Here is an 18,307-nt window from a genome sequence, read left to right as displayed (position 1 = left end):
TGCTTCCTTTTTTAATAAGAAATGACATTCTATATATTGTTTATCTAGGTATTGTTTAATATCTCAGTCCACTTTTATAAATCTGTCCATATATTATACGTTTCTCAGTACTTTGTGTGATGCTATTTATAAATAAAATGTATTTTTTCTTTTTTTCTTCTTTCTTTCTCTCTCTCTCTCTTTCTTCTTTCTTTCTTTTCTTTTCTTTTCTTTTCTTTTCTTTTCTTTGCTTTGCTTTGCTTTGCTTTGCTTTGCTTTGCTTTTCTTCTCTACACCCAACATGGGGCTTCAATTTATGACTCTAAGATCAAGAGTCACACGCCCTACTGACTGAACCAGTCAGATGCCCTAAATAAACCGTATTTTTCTAATTTTGTTGCTGGTTTGTAGAGATGAAGTTGGCCTTTGTTTTCTGGTTTATTTCTGAGACTTCTGCAAAATCTCTTTCTAAATATAACGTCTGTTAGAGAATCTTTTGCATTGTTTCCTTACAGGCAGTCATAAGATCTGCAAACGTCAGTTTCATTTCTTGTTTTCCAATGCTTTATATATTTTACTTGCTACAAATTTTAAGGACTTGCACTTACTATTTCATCATTTGGTATATTCTTTCCTATATTTTATAGGTACCATTCATCTGTATAAGGAAATTTCCTTCTACTCACAGGCTTTTAAGTTTTTTTTCTTTTTAATAATTGGATGTTGAATTTCATTGAATTATTTTCTGCCTATTGTGCCTTTTCTTTTTAATCTGTTAATGTAGTTAATTATATTAACATATTTTATTTTTTAAGTCTTCTCTAATGTTTATTTTTGAGAGAGAGAGAGAGACAGAGTGTGAGCAGGGGAGTGGCAGAGACTCAGAGGGAGACACAGACTCTGAAGGCTTCAGGCTCTGGGCTGTCAGCATAGAGCCTGATGTGGGTCTCGAACTCAGGAACCATGAGATCATGACCTGAGCCAAAGTCAGGTGCTTAACCTACTGAGCCACCCAGGCACCCCAATATATTTTCTTTTTTTATGTTAATTTTTTGAGAGCGAGTGCTAGTGAGTGGGGAGGGGCAGAGAGAGAGGGAGAAAAAGAATCCTAAGCATGCTCTGCACTGTCCGTGCAGAGCAGGACTCAGGGCTTAATCTCATGAACTGTGAGATCATGACCTGAGTCGGGCACTCAACTGACTGAGCCACCCAGGTGTCCCTATATTAACATATTTTCTAATGTTGGAGGAATCTTATCTTCTTTGACTAAAATAAACTTAGTTATAATCTTTTTTTGTTGTATCTGGTTTGCTAGAATTTTGTTTTCAATTTTTATAAATATGTTCATAAGTTAGATCAGCCTGAAATTATTCTTTTACATATAGGCATTTTCTTATTTGGCATCATGGGCTATATTAGTTTTATCAGATAAATTGGAGAAAGTACAGTTTCTTTTTTAAAATTTAAAGTTTTGTACATTCAGGCATGTATAAAATATATTCTAGGTTTGAATTTAGTAAAGTGTATCCCCTCCCCGGGTCTCCCAAGAGATGAGAAGGCAAATTGATGTGTGGAACACTATATTGCCTGTTAGCATCTTCAGTGACACAGTGCTATGTCCAGGAAACCATGAAATATGTCCATGAAGGGTGTCCTTTATATATAACATGACTTTTTCTTGCGAAAATACAAAGGAAAGTAGAGTAAGCTCTAACAATTTTCTAAATACTCACCTTGCCCTTTTTTTTCTTTTCAAATAAAGGATGACTCTTTAGTATATGTTGTAGAAATAGACTGGGTTATGTTGGTTGTGCTTTTCTCTGAAAAGGAAAGATCAAAGGAAAACAAAGCTAAAAAAAAAAAAGATTAAGTACATCATGATATGATGCTAATTTAAAGTTAGATCAATCTCTGTTCACTGATTCTTGTATGATCAGATGGGATTTTTGGGAAGGATAAGACATTTAAGAGCCTTACAGTCTGAAGAAATGAACATCATTGGTATAACTCTTTCTAAGAATTATATAGATCTAGGAGTGCCTGGCTGGCTCAGCTGGCCAGCAGATGACTCTTGATCTTGGGGTTGTGAGTTCAAGCCCCATGTTGACTGTAGAGATTACTTAAATAAGTAAATAAAGTTAAAAAGAGTTATATAGATCTAGGTCTCTGGGACAGAAGCCAACAGTGATGACCCATTACAACTTCAGGCAATGTATTTTTAACTCTAGGGATACAGCACTATTTATAGAGATTAACCTCTTTTAGCTCTTGTTGGTGCTGTTGAAAAGAGGAGTTTAGAGACATCCAAGAAAGATGACTTACCTACAGATGACTTTGTGTGCCTATTTCTCAAATCATGTGTAGATTTTAAATGTTTATTTATTTTGAGAGAGAGAGAGAGAGGGAGAACCAGTGAGGGAGGGACAGAGAGAGAGAATCCCAAGCAGGCTCTGCATTGACAGCAGGGCTTGATCTTGCGAACCATGAGCTCATGACCTGAGCCGAAACCAAGAGTCAGACACTTAACCAACTGAGCCACCTGGGTACCCCTCAAATCATATGTAGATTTTGAACATAAAACAAGAATGTAGCACTCCCTTCCTCAGTACATTGGTATGCTTGTCATATATTGCCACTTATGTATATATTAAATCATTTTTTAAAGTTGTATCTTAAAAACAATAAAATTTAAAATGAAATTCCAATACAATTATAATAGAGAATCAAAAGCAAAAAAGTAATAGGTGATCTGACAATACACTGAATAGACTGTCTAACAGAACACTCTTTATTATGATTTTGTGGACTTACACAAAATAACCACATAGCATAGGATAAGGATGATTGAAAAATTAAAATACCATTTCTTGAGCTTTATTGTGTATAAGGGTCTGTATATAATACCTTAGAAACTGATAATTTCTTGCCAATATTCTAAAATGAGAAAACAGAGTTTTAGTGGGGTAAATAATTTACCCAAGGACGTGAGTGTTAGGAATTGGATTTTAGGACCTGGATTGAAAGCTGGATTTGTCAGACTTCAGAGCTAATGTTCTTAACCAAAATAGTTTGGAGTTAAGTCTACAGGGAAGATATAAAAAAATAAAATTAGCCAACTATATCATGGACAAAATGGAAGTTTATTCTCACTTAGGGAAAAGAATTTTCTTGAATGTTCTCAAACTCTTCTCAGTTGTACTAAGAAAAGCCAAAAAAGGTTAGTCTCTCTAGATAGTGCTGTACATGTAAAATGATTCTTACTTAAACAACACACACACACACACACACACATATGTGTTTATAGATAGATGGATAGATGGATGGATAGATAGATAGATAGATAGATAGATAGATAGATGAAGGGGAGGAAGATTAGAATCTCCGGGGAATCAGAACCAATAGGAAATTCATAAAGCTATAATAAGGAATTATTTTAATGCAGTAATGGAGAATGGTAAGCCCCAAGATCTACAGTCCACAAGCTAGAGAACCAGATGAGCTGATGGTGTCATTCCAGTCCAAAGGCCAGCAGACTTGAGATCTGGGAAGAGCTAATGTTTCAGTTTGATTCTAAATGCAGGAAGAAAACATATGGCCCAGCTAGAAAGCAGTCACGCAGGAGAAATTCCCTTTATTCACTCAGACTTTTGTTTTATTCAGGCCTTCAATTGATTATATGAGGCCCACACACACATTAAGAAGGGCAGTCTGCTATATTCAGTCATTTACTCACAAGTCAGTTTACTTATTTAAATGTTGAACTCATTTGAAACCACCCTCACAGAAGCACTCCACAATATTTGACCAAAAAATATATCTTAAAAATAATAACCCAAGGGCACCTGGATGGCTCAGTCAGTTAAGCATCCGATTTTGGTTCAGGTTATTATCTCATGGTCTGTGAGTTTGAGCCCATTGGGCTCTGTGCTGACAACTCATAGCCTGGAGCCTGCTTCAGATTCTGGTCTCCCTCTCTCTCTCTGCCTCTCCCCTAGAGCCTGCTTCAGATTCTGTGTCTCCCTCTCTCTCTCTCTTCCCCTCCCCTGCTTGTGTTCTCTCTCTCTTAAAAATAATTTTTAAAAAAGAGTCTGGTTTTTTGTTTGTCTCTTTTTTCTTTCTTTGTTTTGCTTCTTAAATTACACATGAGTGAAATCATATGGTATTTATCTTTGACTAACTCGCTTAGTGTTACATCCTCTATATCCATCCATGTTGTTGAAAATGGCAAGATTTTTTATAGCTAAGTAATATTCCATTGTATATATACGTACCACATAAGTACATATATACATATAAATAAACTAAATAAATATAAATATGTATATATACATATAAAATACATATAAATATATGTATATATACATATAAATAAACTTTTTTTAATTTTTTATTTATTTTTAAAAAAATTTTTTTTTCAACGTTTTTTATTTATTTTTGGGACAGAGAGAGACATAGCATGAACGGGGGAGGGGCAGAGAGAGAGGGAGACACAGAATCGGAAACAGGCTCCAGGCTCTGAGCCATCAGCCCAGAGCCTGACGCGGGGCTCAACTCATGGACCGCGAGATCGTGACCTGGCTGAAGTCGGACGCTTAACCGACTGCGCCACCCAGGCGCCCCATAAATAAACTTTTTATAAATTTATTTACTTATTTTTGGGTGAGAGAAAGAGCGTGAGTAGAGGAGGGGCAGAGAGAGAGGGAGAGAGAGAGAGAGAATCCCAAGCAGGCTGTGCATGGTCTGCACGGAGCCCGACTTGGGGCTCGGACTCACGAACTGTGAGATCATGACCTGAGCCAAAATCAAGAGTTGGACACTTAACCGATTGAGCCACCCAGGTATCCCACCACATTTTCTTTGTACATTCACCTATTGGTGGACATTTGACTTGCTTTCATAATTTGGCTATTATAAATAATGCTGCAGTAAACATAGGGGTGCATATATCTTTTCATATTAGTGTTTTCATATTCTTTGGGTAAATACCCACTAGCGGAATTACTGGATCATTGTATTTTTAATTTTTGGGGAGTCTCCATACTGTTTTTCATAGTGTCTGCACCAATTTGTTTTCCTACAAACAGTGCACAAGGGTTCCTTTTTCTCCACATCCTCGTCAACACTTTTTGTTTCTTTGTTGTTGATTTTAGCCATTCTGACAAGTGTGGAGTGATATCTTGTTGTGGTTTTTACTTTTTTTTTTTTTTTCTTTTTTTACTTTTCCCTGCTGATGAGTGATGTTGAGCATCTGTTGGCCATCTGTAAGTCTTCTTTGGAGAAATGTCTCTTCATGGGTTCTGCCCGTTTTTTAAATTGGGTTATTTGTCTTTTGGGTGTTGAGTTATAAAAGTTCTTTATATATTTTGGGTACTAGTCCTTTATTGGATATGTCATTTGAAAATATCTTCTCCCATTCTGTAGGTTGTCTTTTATTTCTATTGATTGTTTCCTTTGCTGTGCAGAAGCTGTTTATTTTGATGTAGTCCCAATAGTTTGTTTTTGCTTTGATCTTCCTTGTCTCAGGAGACATTATGAAAAATGTTGCTATGGCCGATGTCAGAGAAATTACTGCCTGTGCTCTCTTCTAGGATTTTTATGGTTTCAGTTCTCACATTTAGGTCCTTAATTAATTTTGATTTCATTTTTGTGTGTAGTGTAAAGAAGTAGGTCCATTTTCATGAGTTAATTTTTTATGTGAATTGAGATAGAGGATCTGATTTCATTCTTTTGCATATATTTATCCAGTTGTCCTAGCACCATTTGTTAAAGATATTTTTCTTTTCCCCATTGAATGGACTTGTCATCCTTGTTGAAAGGCAATTGGTCATAGAAGTTTAGGTTTATTTCTGGATTCTCAGTTCTATCCAATTGGTCCATAGATCTATCCTTGTGTCGGTGTGCAGTGTTTTGGTTACTGTAGCTTTTTGTTTGTAAGTTTTGAAACTGGGAGGTAGATCTTCATACTCTGTTTTTCTTTTGCAATTTTGTTTGGCTATTCCGGGCCCATTCCATATGAATTTGAAGATTGGCTTTTCATTTCTCCAGAAAGGCCATTGAAATTTTGATAGAGGTTGCATTGAATCTGCAGATTGCTTTGAGTTTTGCTATCTTTTAACACTCCTAAGTTTTCCAGTCTGTGCACATGGGATGTTATTCTGTTTTTAACCCCAACTGGTGAACTGCAGTTGAATTGTCACTAACCACCCTGAGTTGGTGTCAGACTCCACAGGTTTTAGCTAAATGTTTACCTCTCCCTACTTTAGACCAACTGGCTACAAATCTTGTTATGGAGAAAGGGTTCCCGTGACCGCCCTCGCTGCCAGGTTTAATAATTTACTAGAATGACTCTTGGAATTCAGAAAAGCACTATTCTCAGATTTAAGTTTTATTATAAACCATAAGGATACAAATCAGGAATAGCCAAATGAAGAGATACATAAGCAAAATCTGGAAGGAACCCAACTATGGTTTCTGTAGAATTTCCTTGTGGAATTAGGGTACATTACCTTTCTGGTTCATCAATGTGTTTATCTGCCAGAAAGTTATATTGAGCTTCAGTGCCAGGCTTTTTATTGGGGTTCCACTGTGACATGAATGCTTAATTACTGCCTGCATAATTGATCTCTGTCTCTAGCTTCACTCTGCTCTCCCAGAGGTTGGGCTGGCTCAGTCTTTCTGATGACCGCCTCCAATGCTGAAGCTACCTACACAGGCACAACATGAGTTACCTCATTAGCATAAACTCAAGTGTGATCCAATATGAAAGACACTTATATCACTTAGGAAATTCCAAGAGTTTTAGAAACTATGATCTAGAAACCTGGGACAAATACAAGACTAATTCTTTATTAGATAACAGATATCTTCTTATTTATTTAGTGGTTCCTTTTCTCTTGGATCTTTTAGCTTAACTTAATTAATAATATGAAAAAGATCTTTATATTTTGGATACTAGGTTTTTGATAAAAAAAATATTTTATAAATATCTTCTCTCGGGGCACCTGGGTGGCTCAGTTGGTTAAGTGTCTGACTTTGGCTCAGGTCATGATCTCACGGTTTGTGAGTTCAAGCCCCTCATTGAGCTCTGTGCTGACAGCTCAAAGCCTGGAACCTGCTTCAGATTCTGTGTCTCATTCTCTCTCTGCCCCTCCCCCGCTTGTGCTCTGTCTCTCTCTGTCTCTCAAAAATAAATAAATGTAAATAAATATCTTCTCTCATTCTCAAGCTTATTACTCTTTATCATGAATTTATTCATAACTGAGGTATGAGTCATGTTTACTTTGCTGTACAACTTTATTTGCTATGTAATGTTGCCTGTTTTTTTTGGGGGGGGTGATATGTGGTTGTCCATTTAACTATCACTAATTCATACTCAGTCTTTTAGAAAACAAATTTTTGGGAAATTTGGCATTTCCTATGTTTAGACAGCCCTCCTACAATCCTTTGTTCTTCTCTGCCCACTATCATTCTACATTTTGCCTACTTTTTGAATTCTGTTCCCTTCTTCTTTGTTTTTTATTTCTTGGATTTCATGCCTTCCTGTTTCTTGGTTTACTCTAAGAAAACGTGAAATTATCAAAATTGTTTTTTTGTGTAGGTGGCATGTAAAAATGGATAAATGTGTTAAACTTGTGAATTCTAGTATATTTGAAAAGGGCTTTTCAACCAGTATATTTGTTCTTTCACAGGACATGAATTCTACTTGAAATATTTTTCTTTAGAATTTTAAGGTTATGACTTCTGGTTTAGAATATTGTTGAGAACTTCAAAGCCATTTTCATTCCTGCTCTCTTATTGATGCCCTGTTTTTACTCTTTGGAGCCTTTTAAGTTCTTTGCTTTGTTCCTAGTGTCCTGAAACCTAATGTAAAACATATATTCGTGTGAATCATTTTTATTTTTTATGCTAGGTATCAAGTAAGTCCATTAAATGTGGAGATTCATGTCCTTCAGGTCTGGAAAATTTCTTAAATGCTATTTTCTAAAACAATCTGTAATTTCTGTTTTCTTTTTTTTTTTTTTAATTTTTTTTTCCCAACGTTTTTTATTTATTTTTGGGACAGAGAGAGACAGAGCATGAACGGGGGAGGGGCAGAGAGAGAGGGAGACACAGAATCGGAAACAGGCTCCAGGCTTCGAGCCATCAGCCCAGAGCCTGACGCGGGCTCGAACTCACGGACCGCGAGATCGTGACCTGGCTGAAGTCGGACGCTTAACCGACTGCGCCACCCAGGCGCCCCTGTAATTTCTGTTTTCTTTGAAAAATTTCTAATATACAGCAAACTTGAAAGAATATTTCAGGGGCGCCTGGGTGGCTCAGTCAGTTAAGCATCCAACTTCGGCTCAGGTCATGATCTCACTATCAGGAGTTCCAGCCCCTTGTCAGGCTCTGTGCTGATAGCTCAGAGTCTGGAGCCTGCTTCAGATTCTGTCTTCCTCTCTCTCTGCCCCTCCCCTCCTCGCTCTTTTTCTCTCTGTCTCTCTCTGTCTCTCAAAAATAAACATTAAAAAAAATTTTTTTAAAAGGAAGAATATTTTAGTGTACCCTATATAGTCATCACCTAAAGTCACCAATTGTTATCATTTTGCCACATTTGCTTTGTCTTTCTAAACACACAACACACACACACACACACACACGCACACACGCACACACGCACATACTTTTTTCCCCCTGAATCATTTGAATACAGGTTGGGGACATCTGGACACTTTACCCTTAATACTTTTAGTATGTGTCTTCTAAGTATAAGGACATTTTCCAAACAATAACAATGACATAACAAATCTATGAAAATTTACATTAACTCATTAATATCACCTCAAACATTTCATGTTCAGTTATTTCCAGGGGTTCCCCAAAGTGTTTTTTGTTTTTTTAGCTGATGTAATTTTGTTTGTTTTTTTGTTCATTTATTTGGTTGCTTGTTTGCAATCCAATCAAGATTCATGCATTATTTTTGTTGTTGAGTCTCTTTAGTCTCTTTTTTTCACATTAAAAAAAATTTTTTTTTATTATATGAAACTTATTGTCAAATTAGTTTCCATACAACATCCAGTGCTCATCCCAAAAGACGCCCTCTTCAATGCTTTAGTCTCTTTAATCTAGAACAGGCTCTCATTTTTTTTGTTTTGTTTTGTTTTAATAGGACACTGAGTGTTTTAGAGAATTCAGGACAGTTTTCTTATAGATTGTCTCAACAACCTCCGTTTCTCTGATGGCTTTCTCCTTTAGAGATGGCAATCTCCTTTAGATTTGGCAAGCATGCTGTGTAGGTGATAAGACAGTGTACGTTTTATTGCATTACATTGATGAGGCACATAATGTCAGGTTGTTGCACTATTGGTGATAGCCAGATTTTATAACTGAAGGTTAGAAGTGGTGAATACTAAATCTTCCCAGTACAAAGGTATATTTTTCCCTTTATAATTAGTAAATAATCTGTAGAGTGATATTGTGAAACCAGTAAATACTCTTTTTCTCAACAACCATTCACTTTCTAGTTTTAGAATTTACTGAGGATCCTAGCCTTTTGCAGGATAAATCATCCTTTTCCTTACTTTTTGGGTTAGGTTTTATCATTTTTTGGTTTGTTAAGCTAGTCTTAATTTGTCTTCATGCTTTCCCACTTCAAAAGGTTTTGTTGCTGCTACCTCCTCTTTACTTGTCTTTGACCTTGTGGGTTTGGTCCTTTTTTAAAAAAATCCATTTCATTCATTTCAGTGAGTCTGTTAAAAGGGCAGGAAAAACTGCATGCGATCCACTTGTTCTCTTTGAGAGAAAAGTGTATTCTCTTTCTAGAGAAATCTTGTTTTTAGAAGTTTATTTTCAAACTAACTTATTTTGAATTTTGAAACTAACTTACTACATTAGGCATTCACTAAATGTACTTTGCTCTTTTTGTATGTGCCAGGGTTCAAGTTGATTCAAGTCACAGACATTGGTTACCCTTCCTTCCTGAAGTTTGGCTCTACTGTAGCAGATGGACATTAAGCAAACATTCAAATATGAAATTTGCAATTGTAGGAGACAAATGTGTAATCACCCATTACCAAACAAAACACAAAGAATGGAAGAAAACAAAGTGCTTTGTGAGATAATGGTGAGATGTGCATAGTTAAGATTGAATATTCAGAAAAGATTTTTATTAGGATATGCCACTTAGCAGAGACCTGAACAATTGCCAGGAGCTTGTAGGGCCAAAAGAGGTGGCAGTGGAGATGGTGGTATGGATGGTTATTTAGGGCAGATGAAATCATGGCATGTGTGTTTGGTGGGGGGGGGGGAGTGGTTAAAGTTTAGTGCATTTGAAGAACTGAGAAGACCAATGTAGCTGTAGTTTATTGTTAAAAGGAAATAGGTAGCAAGTTGAAGAGGCATGCAGGAGGCAGGTTGCTAAGGAATTGTTAAGACCAAGTTAAGGACTGTGGGTCTTTTCCTAAGAACAGTGGGAACCACTGAAGCATTTTGAACATGAAAGTGCCAGGCTGAATATCACTCTGGCTCTTAGGGGTGGAAAACTAGAAAGGCAGACAGCTAGATAAAATGCTACTTTTGTATCCAAATAAAAGATAATTTTGGCCTGGATCATCTATTGACAGTAGAGAGGGAAAGAACAATTTCAAGACATATTTAGGCCAACCTCAAACAAGATTGCTGTATGAGTCTTATAGGAAGAGAATGGAGCTCAGATGTTTTCACCTTTTGGGGCTTGACATATTTGCTCAGGGACTTAATTGGTATCTTAAATCCATTCATTTTCCTAGTTTCTTTTCTGGCATAGAAGTCTTACAAAATAATAGCTACTAAACACTGGGCAGTTACTTTATACAACTACATATATACATTATGTGTGATTTCAGAATTATTCAATAATCATTGGAGCTGGGGTTCAGAATACTTATCTGCATCTTTGAAATCTGCCAATAGTACCACATTACCTCTATCTGCTATTCCTTTCTCTCAGATTTTAAAACTAGATTCTCGATTACAGTAGCTTTTGCTGTATCCCCTTTTTTGCTCTCCCAGGCTTAGCTTCATAGACTTCCTACACAAACATGGATTTTATCAAATGGCATAAATAAGCCACATTCTAACCACAATAGGTTCTTCCTTCTTCATTGTTCATTTATCACATTAATCTTTCATCAGGATACTGCTGTATCTGAAGTAACATTCTCTTTTATTTCCTTCAGATTCTATGCAATTTATGTTTGTTACCTGACTATTTATCCTAGATTTTTTTCTAGGTGTAGTTAGTGCTCCAAACAACCCTAAGAAATGGGTTAATTGGTAATTACCCACATTTTAAAATGTATATCACGCTAGATTTATTCTCTTACAAAATTGGAGTAGAGCCTAGACATCTTTATATTTATCAAGGTCCCATGTTTGAAGGTTTTTTTAAATTTAGATCACTATAGGAACAACTGACTAATCTATTTTCCTAAATATCTCTTTACCTTCCAGTGTGACTTCTCATTCTTTTTACTTTCCTTATCTGTTTGTCAAGTTGCCCCATCATATTTGAGAACTGTATAAACTACTTACTTTTTATGAAAATTAGTTTTGGTTAAGTCTTTTCATTTCTATTATAAAAGTTTTTTTTCCTCCCAGAACACAAAAAAAGTGAATGTTTGCTTTTATATTTTCTTTCAGACTGTGAATCAAGGTTGAGACCAAGAAATTATTTCTGAAAAAGGATATTTATGGAGTAGAATCATCCTGATGAGAGATAATGGAAAGACTTTTAAAAAACAGCATTGAGTGTTCAAGTTTCAGAGGTGATTGGGAATGTAAAAGCCAGTTTGAGAGAAAACAGGAATCTCAGGAAGGACATTTCAGTCAAATGATATTTACTTCTGAAGACATGCCCACTTTCAATAACCAGCATCAGAGAATACATACTGATGAGAAACTCCTTGAATGTAAGGAATGTGGGAAGGATTTTAGTTTTGTATCAGTCCTTATTCGACATCAGCGAATTCATACTGGTGAGAAACCTTATGAATGTAAAGAATGTGGCAAGGCCTTTGGTAGTGGTGCAAACCTTGCTTACCATCAAAGAATTCATACTGGTGAGAAACCTTATGAATGTAGTGAATGTGGAAAGGCCTTTGGTAGTGGCTCAAACCTTACCCATCATCAGAGAATTCATACTGGTGAGAAACCATATGAATGTAAAGAATGCGGGAAAGCCTTTAGTTTTGGATCAGGCCTAATTCGACATCAGATAATTCACAGTGGTGAAAAGCCCTATGAGTGTAAGGAATGTGGGAAGTCCTTTAGTTTTGAATCAGCCCTTACTCGGCATCACAGAATTCACACAGGTGAGAAACCTTATGAATGTAAGGATTGTGGAAAGGCCTTTGGCAGTGGTTCAAACCTTACTCAACATCGAAGGATTCATACTGGTGAGAAACCTTATGAATGTAAAGCATGTGGAATGGCCTTTAGTAGTGGTTCAGCCCTTACTCGGCATCAGAGAATTCATACTGGTGAAAAACCGTATATATGTAATGAATGTGGGAAGGCTTTTAGTTTTGGATCAGCCCTTACTCGACATCAAAGAATTCACACTGGTGAGAAGCCTTATGTATGTAAGGAATGTGGGAAGGCTTTTAATAGTGGCTCAGATCTCACTCAACATCAAAGAATTCACACTGGTGAGAAACCCTATGAGTGTAAGGAATGTGAGAAGGCCTTTAGAAGTGGTTCAAAACTTATTCAGCATCAAAGAATGCACACTGGTGAGAAGCCCTATGAGTGTAAGGAATGTGGGAAAGCCTTTAGTAGTGGTTCAGACCTTACTCAACATCAGAGAATTCATACTGGTGAGAAACCTTATGAATGTAAAGAATGTGGCAAGGCCTTTGGTAGTGGCTCAAAACTTATCCAACACCAGCTAATTCACACTGGTGAAAAACCCTATGAATGTAAAGAATGTGGAAAGTCCTTCAGTAGTGGTTCAGCTCTTAATCGGCACCAGAGAATACACACTGGTGAAAAACCTTATGAATGTAAGAAATGTGGGAAGAATTTTGGTACAGGCTCAAGCCTTACTCAACATCAGAAAATTCATACTGGTGAGAAACTTTATGAATGTAAGGAATGTGGAAAGGCTTTTGGGAGAGGTTCAGAGATTCAGCAACATAAAAAATGTCATACTGGTGAGTAGTAGATCTGTGAATTGGAAACTCTATAAGTTAGAATTATGTGGTTAAGGAAGGACACAGGACAGAAAAGAAAATTCATACTGGTGAGAGTCACTACAAATGTAATTAAGGTACAAATGCCTTACTTATGCTTTCTTAGTCTGAAAGAATTTATACAGGAAAAGAAAAACCACTCTGAAGATCTCTGTCTATATTCATTCTTTCATTGCTTTTGGAAAATTCATACTTGTGAATATTAAAAATTAAAAAAACATTTATTGTATTTTGCCTTTATTTTAAACATTGAAAAATTCACTTGGGGGCTAATCCTGCTACCTTTGTTTTTTTTATGTTCTTAATTTTTTGTGCATTATACAGAATTACTAATCCATCTCAAAATTATTTTAAATTATTTATTGAGGGTCTAAATTTAGCCTTCTTCCTGTTTCTCATTTGAATGCCATTTATTTAATAACTATATTTTTGTATTTTTTATTGCCTGTTTGATGGTAAGTTATATTTTTATACATATAAAGCATGGATATCGGGTCAGTCTTTGTTTCTAAATTTGCATATCTGTGTTTGTATCTGTGTTCCATTTTGTTCGTGTTAAGTTACTGTTACTTTTAAGTATCCTTTAGTATCTTGTGGATCTGTATCTTTTGTTTTGGAAGATTGCTTTATTTTCCTTTTATAAAGTTTATACTTCTCTTTTTGCAAAATAATTTTTCTCTATATTAATGTAGATATGAACAAAGTAGATAGTTATCTGTAATCATACCAGTCATAGACAATCTTTATCAAACTTTTGGAGCAAACTCTTTAAAACTACATATCATTGTTTTTGACAGAAAGTGTGATTGTGCTATACTATAACCAGCCTTTAATATTTGTTGTAAATATATTGGTTATTCTTTTATTGGCTTCAAAGTATTCACCTGTCTTTATCAAACCCCTATTTTGTCAAATATTGAAAATTTTACCATTATAAAGAGTTATCTTGATGGCCCCTTTTGAATGTGTCTGCTTTGTTTTTTATTCATTTCAGAGAAAATGTGTGGGATCTCTTCTACTTTTAAAGATTTATACATTATAAAGCTCTGCTTCCCTTTGGCCAACATTCTTGACCCAGTTATTTCCTAAATGTTAACTGACTTATTCTTCCAGGTCATTTTATATGCATATATAATGTGCTTTTGGTAATGTGGGCATAATTCGTTCACTTCAGAGGCTTGTTATGTGGATTCTACAATTGTGCCTATCACATAATAAAACTTGCATAGTATTAGCCTTCGTCATTATTATTATCTTTCAATTTTGTTTTTTTAGGGAAAAGTTTTTAGGTAGTATCCTTGTCTTATTCAACATCAAAGACATCATAATGGGAAAAAAAAGATATTCATGTAAATGAATATAAGAAAATTTTGACTAACATCTGTTTCTTATAGAACAGGGATAATTCATCTTGATAAAGAAAAATATGAGATTGTAATGTGTGAGAAGGCAAAATTCATACTGAGGTAAAAATAAAGAGGGTAGCTCCTTCATAGAAATTTGAACTTTGAGTAATGACCTCAGCATAATGACAGCATAAGATGATGCATGCCTTCATTTGGCCTCCAAGTTTAACAACTAAAATTCAGCATCCACCTATAAGAAAAAGGGCCTCTGTGGTTGTTGTGAGATCCAACACCATAAGCTAAAGGACCTGAGAGGAGTCTCACCCACCACATAAAGTAATAAGCTGATAGTCCTTGGTACAGACTGGGGAAACAGCAGAAGTCTGTGAACCAGCCCCAGCCCCTCTTGGCTGCATTCAGGGTAAATCTGGAGGGTGCTGATTTGAGCAGACACTCACAGATGAGAGAGCCTTTGCAGAACTTCAGATTTCCTGAGGAAAGATTCTAGCACTCTGTTAGAGAAAAAAAAAAAAAAGGTGGGGGCTGGGGGGTGTAAGATGAACTTCACCAGTGCTACCTGTTCCCCAAGGCAGCACACCATGTTGCTGAACTAACCAGCAATGACTTCTGCAAGTGATAATAGTGGTTGATTGCCCAGCTTCCCCACCTGTATAGAATGCTGCTGAAGAAACTTGTTTCTCTGCTGCAGCACCCATAGTATTGAGGCAGTACCTGATATCAGGATATAAGAATATCAGAGTGCATTAAAGAAATACAGTTTCAGGGTGCCTGGGCAGCTGAGTCGGTTAAGTGTTTGACTTTGGCTCAGGTCATGATCTCAAGGTTCATGAGTTCAAGCCCCGTGTCAGGCTCTGTGCTGGCAGCTCAGAGCCTGGAGCCTGCTTCAGATTGTGTATCTCCTTCTCTCTCTGCCCCTCCCCCACTTGCCTTCTGTCCTCAAAAATAAATAAACATATAAAAAATTTTAAAAAACAGCAAAAATAAACACAGTTCTTACTTGGCTGCATTCAGGACTCAAGCAGGAAGCTCAACACAAGCCACTGGGAAAGCCTTGCCCAAGGAACCTCCATCTGGCTTGCAGGCACCCCTAAAGTCCCAAATGTTAAACCCACAGCTCCCCCAATTCTTCAGCTCCCAAGTATGGTACTAAGAGCCAGTTTTGGTAGACCGAGAGCATGCAGAAAACAAACCAGAGTCTGTGGCAAGGGAGAAATCACAAACTTGAGCTATAGTATTATCTTAAGAAAGACAAAAGAGGTTTCCAGCAGCCAGCCTGGTGAGTTGTAAGTTTGAGAGGAGACAAAGAAGCCACAAGGGGGCAAGAAGCATGGAGCACACATATTCCTACAAGGACAGAGAAAGACCTAGTTATAAGCAGGACCAACAAAAAGTATCTCCGACCTGAAGGCAGCTAGTAACGATTGGAGGAGGTGACTACTTCAAATGAGAAAACAGCAATGCAAAACTCCAAGAAACATGAGGAATCCATGAATATGACATCACAAAAAGATCTCAATAATCCTCGATTCAAAGACACAATTATGTGGTTTGCCTGATAAAGAATTCAAATTAGCTGTTTTAAAGAAACTCAATGAGCTACAATAAAACACAGAACTCAGCAAGTCAGGAAAATAATACATGAATAAAATGAGAAATCCAACAGAGAAATCCTAAAAACAAACCAAACAAATCTGGAGCTGAAGAATGAAATGAAAAATGCAATAGAGAACATCAACACAAGGATAGACCAAGCAAATATAAAATCAGAGAAATGAAGGGTAGGGACTCCCAGTCAGAGGAGAACCGAGAAAAAAGGAATGAGAGTGAAAAAAGCCTACAAGATGTATGGGACACCATAAAACAAACAAGAATATAAAAAAAGAACTGTAATTTGTTAATGAATTCAGAATAGTAAAAAAAAGGTAAATGTTAAAATCAAAAACATAAAAGAAGGCAATAAAGAATAGAGCTTTTGTATGGGATTAAAGTTACTATTCATCAGCTTAAAATGGACTATTTTATCTAGAAGATGTTTTGTGTAAGTCTCGTGATAACCACAAAGCACAAACCTATTAGATTCACAAAAGATAAAGTGATGGGAATCAGAGCATATCACCATCCGTGGAAAAGGTAGGCAGTAAGAGGGAGAGGGTGGGGTGAGGAAGAACAATGGAACTACAAAGCAGCCAGAGAGATAGTAATAAGATGGCATTAGTAAGTCTTTACATATTAATAATTACCCTGAATGTAAATGAATTGAATTTACCAATCAAAACGCATAGAATGTCTGGATAGATGAGATTCAACTACATGCTGTCTTCACAGACAGGCACTTCAGCTTTAAGGTCGTACGTAGGCTCAAAGTGAAGACATAGAAAAGATATTCCATGGAAGCAGAAACCAACAAAGTGAGGTTGGCCTTACAGGGTTAGCCCATACTTACATAAGACAAAATAGACTTTAAGCCAAAAACTATAATGAGACAAAGAAGGTCATTATATAATGATAAGTTGGTTAATTCATCAAGATGATATACAATTATAAGTGTTTATGCACCCACTATTGGAGCCCTAAATATATTAAGCAAATACTGACAGATCTAAAGGGAGAAATAGGCAATACAAGAACATTAGGGGACTTTATTACTTCACTTTAAGTAATGGATAGATCATTCAGACAAAATCAATGTAGAAACATTTGGCTTCAATCATACATTAGACCAAATGGACCTAACAGACATATATAAAACATTCCATTCAACAGCAGCAGCAGAATACACATTCTTCTCAAGTGCACATGGAATGTTCTCCAGGATAGGTCATATGATAGGTCACAAAACAATTCTGTATACTGACCTCATACCAAGTTTCTTTTCCAACCACAATGGTATGAAACTAAAAATCAAGAACAAGAGGAAAGCTGGAAATTTTACAAATATGTGGAAACTAAGCAACACATTCCTGAATAACCACTGGGCCAAGGGAAAAATCAAAAAGAGAGAAAAAAAAATCTCCAAACAAATGAAAATGGAGATTCAACAGACAAATACAAATGCAATGTTGTGAAAGCAGTTCTCAGAGAGAAATTTATAGCCATAAATGTGTATAGTGGGAAAAATGAAAGATTTCAAATAAACAACTTTAAATGTTAAGAAACCAGAAAAAACAAACTAAGGCCAAAGTTAGCAAAAGGAAGTGACAAAAATCAGAACTGAAATAAATGAAATAGAGACTAGTAGAGCAATAGAAAAGATTAGCAAAGCTAAAATCTTTTCAAAAAGATAAAATTGACATTCAGCTAGACTAAGAAAAAAGGTAAAAGGACCCAAGTAAAATCAGAAATGAAAGAGGAAACATTCCAAGTGATATCACAGCAATACAGAGGATCATAAAAAACTACTATAAACACTTATATGCTAACAAATTGGATAACCTAGAAGTGGATAAATTCCTAGAAGCATATGACCTATCAAGACTGAATTATGAAGAAATAAAAAAATCTAGACCAACTACTATACTAGTAAGGTGCTTCAATCAGTAATCAAAAATTTCCAATGAAGAAAAGCCCAGCACTGAAAGCTTCACTGCTGAATTTTATCAAACATTTAAAGAATTAATGCCAATTCTTCTCAAACTGTTTCAAAAAATTGAAGAGGAAGGAACACTCCCAAATTCATTTCACAAGATTAGTCTTGCCCTGATGCCAAAACCAGATGAAGACACCACAAGAAAAAAAAAATTACAGGTCAATAAT

The 18,307-nt window shown here is 36.1% G+C and overlaps 1 protein-coding gene across 1 annotated transcript in view; it reads left to right on the top strand.

Annotated features, from left to right (window-relative positions):
* Positions 1-14,147, top strand: part of LOC131500314 (zinc finger protein 571) — a 130,518-nt gene extending 116,371 nt beyond the window's left edge. The window contains exon 6 of the mRNA XM_058709385.1: positions 11,878-14,147. Coding sequence (XP_058565368.1) covers positions 11,878-13,156 — 1,279 coding nt within the window. The 3' untranslated portion in view covers positions 13,157-14,147. The remainder of the gene's footprint in view (positions 1-11,877) is intronic.
* Positions 14,148-18,307: the final 4,160 nt, after the last annotated feature.

Source organism: Neofelis nebulosa, chromosome 17 (assembly GCF_028018385.1).
Source record: "Neofelis nebulosa isolate mNeoNeb1 chromosome 17, mNeoNeb1.pri, whole genome shotgun sequence".
Classification (NCBI taxonomy): domain Eukaryota; kingdom Metazoa; phylum Chordata; class Mammalia; order Carnivora; family Felidae; genus Neofelis; species Neofelis nebulosa.
The sequence above is the reverse complement of the archived record's forward strand: the minus strand, read 5'-3'. Positions and strand labels throughout refer to the sequence as shown.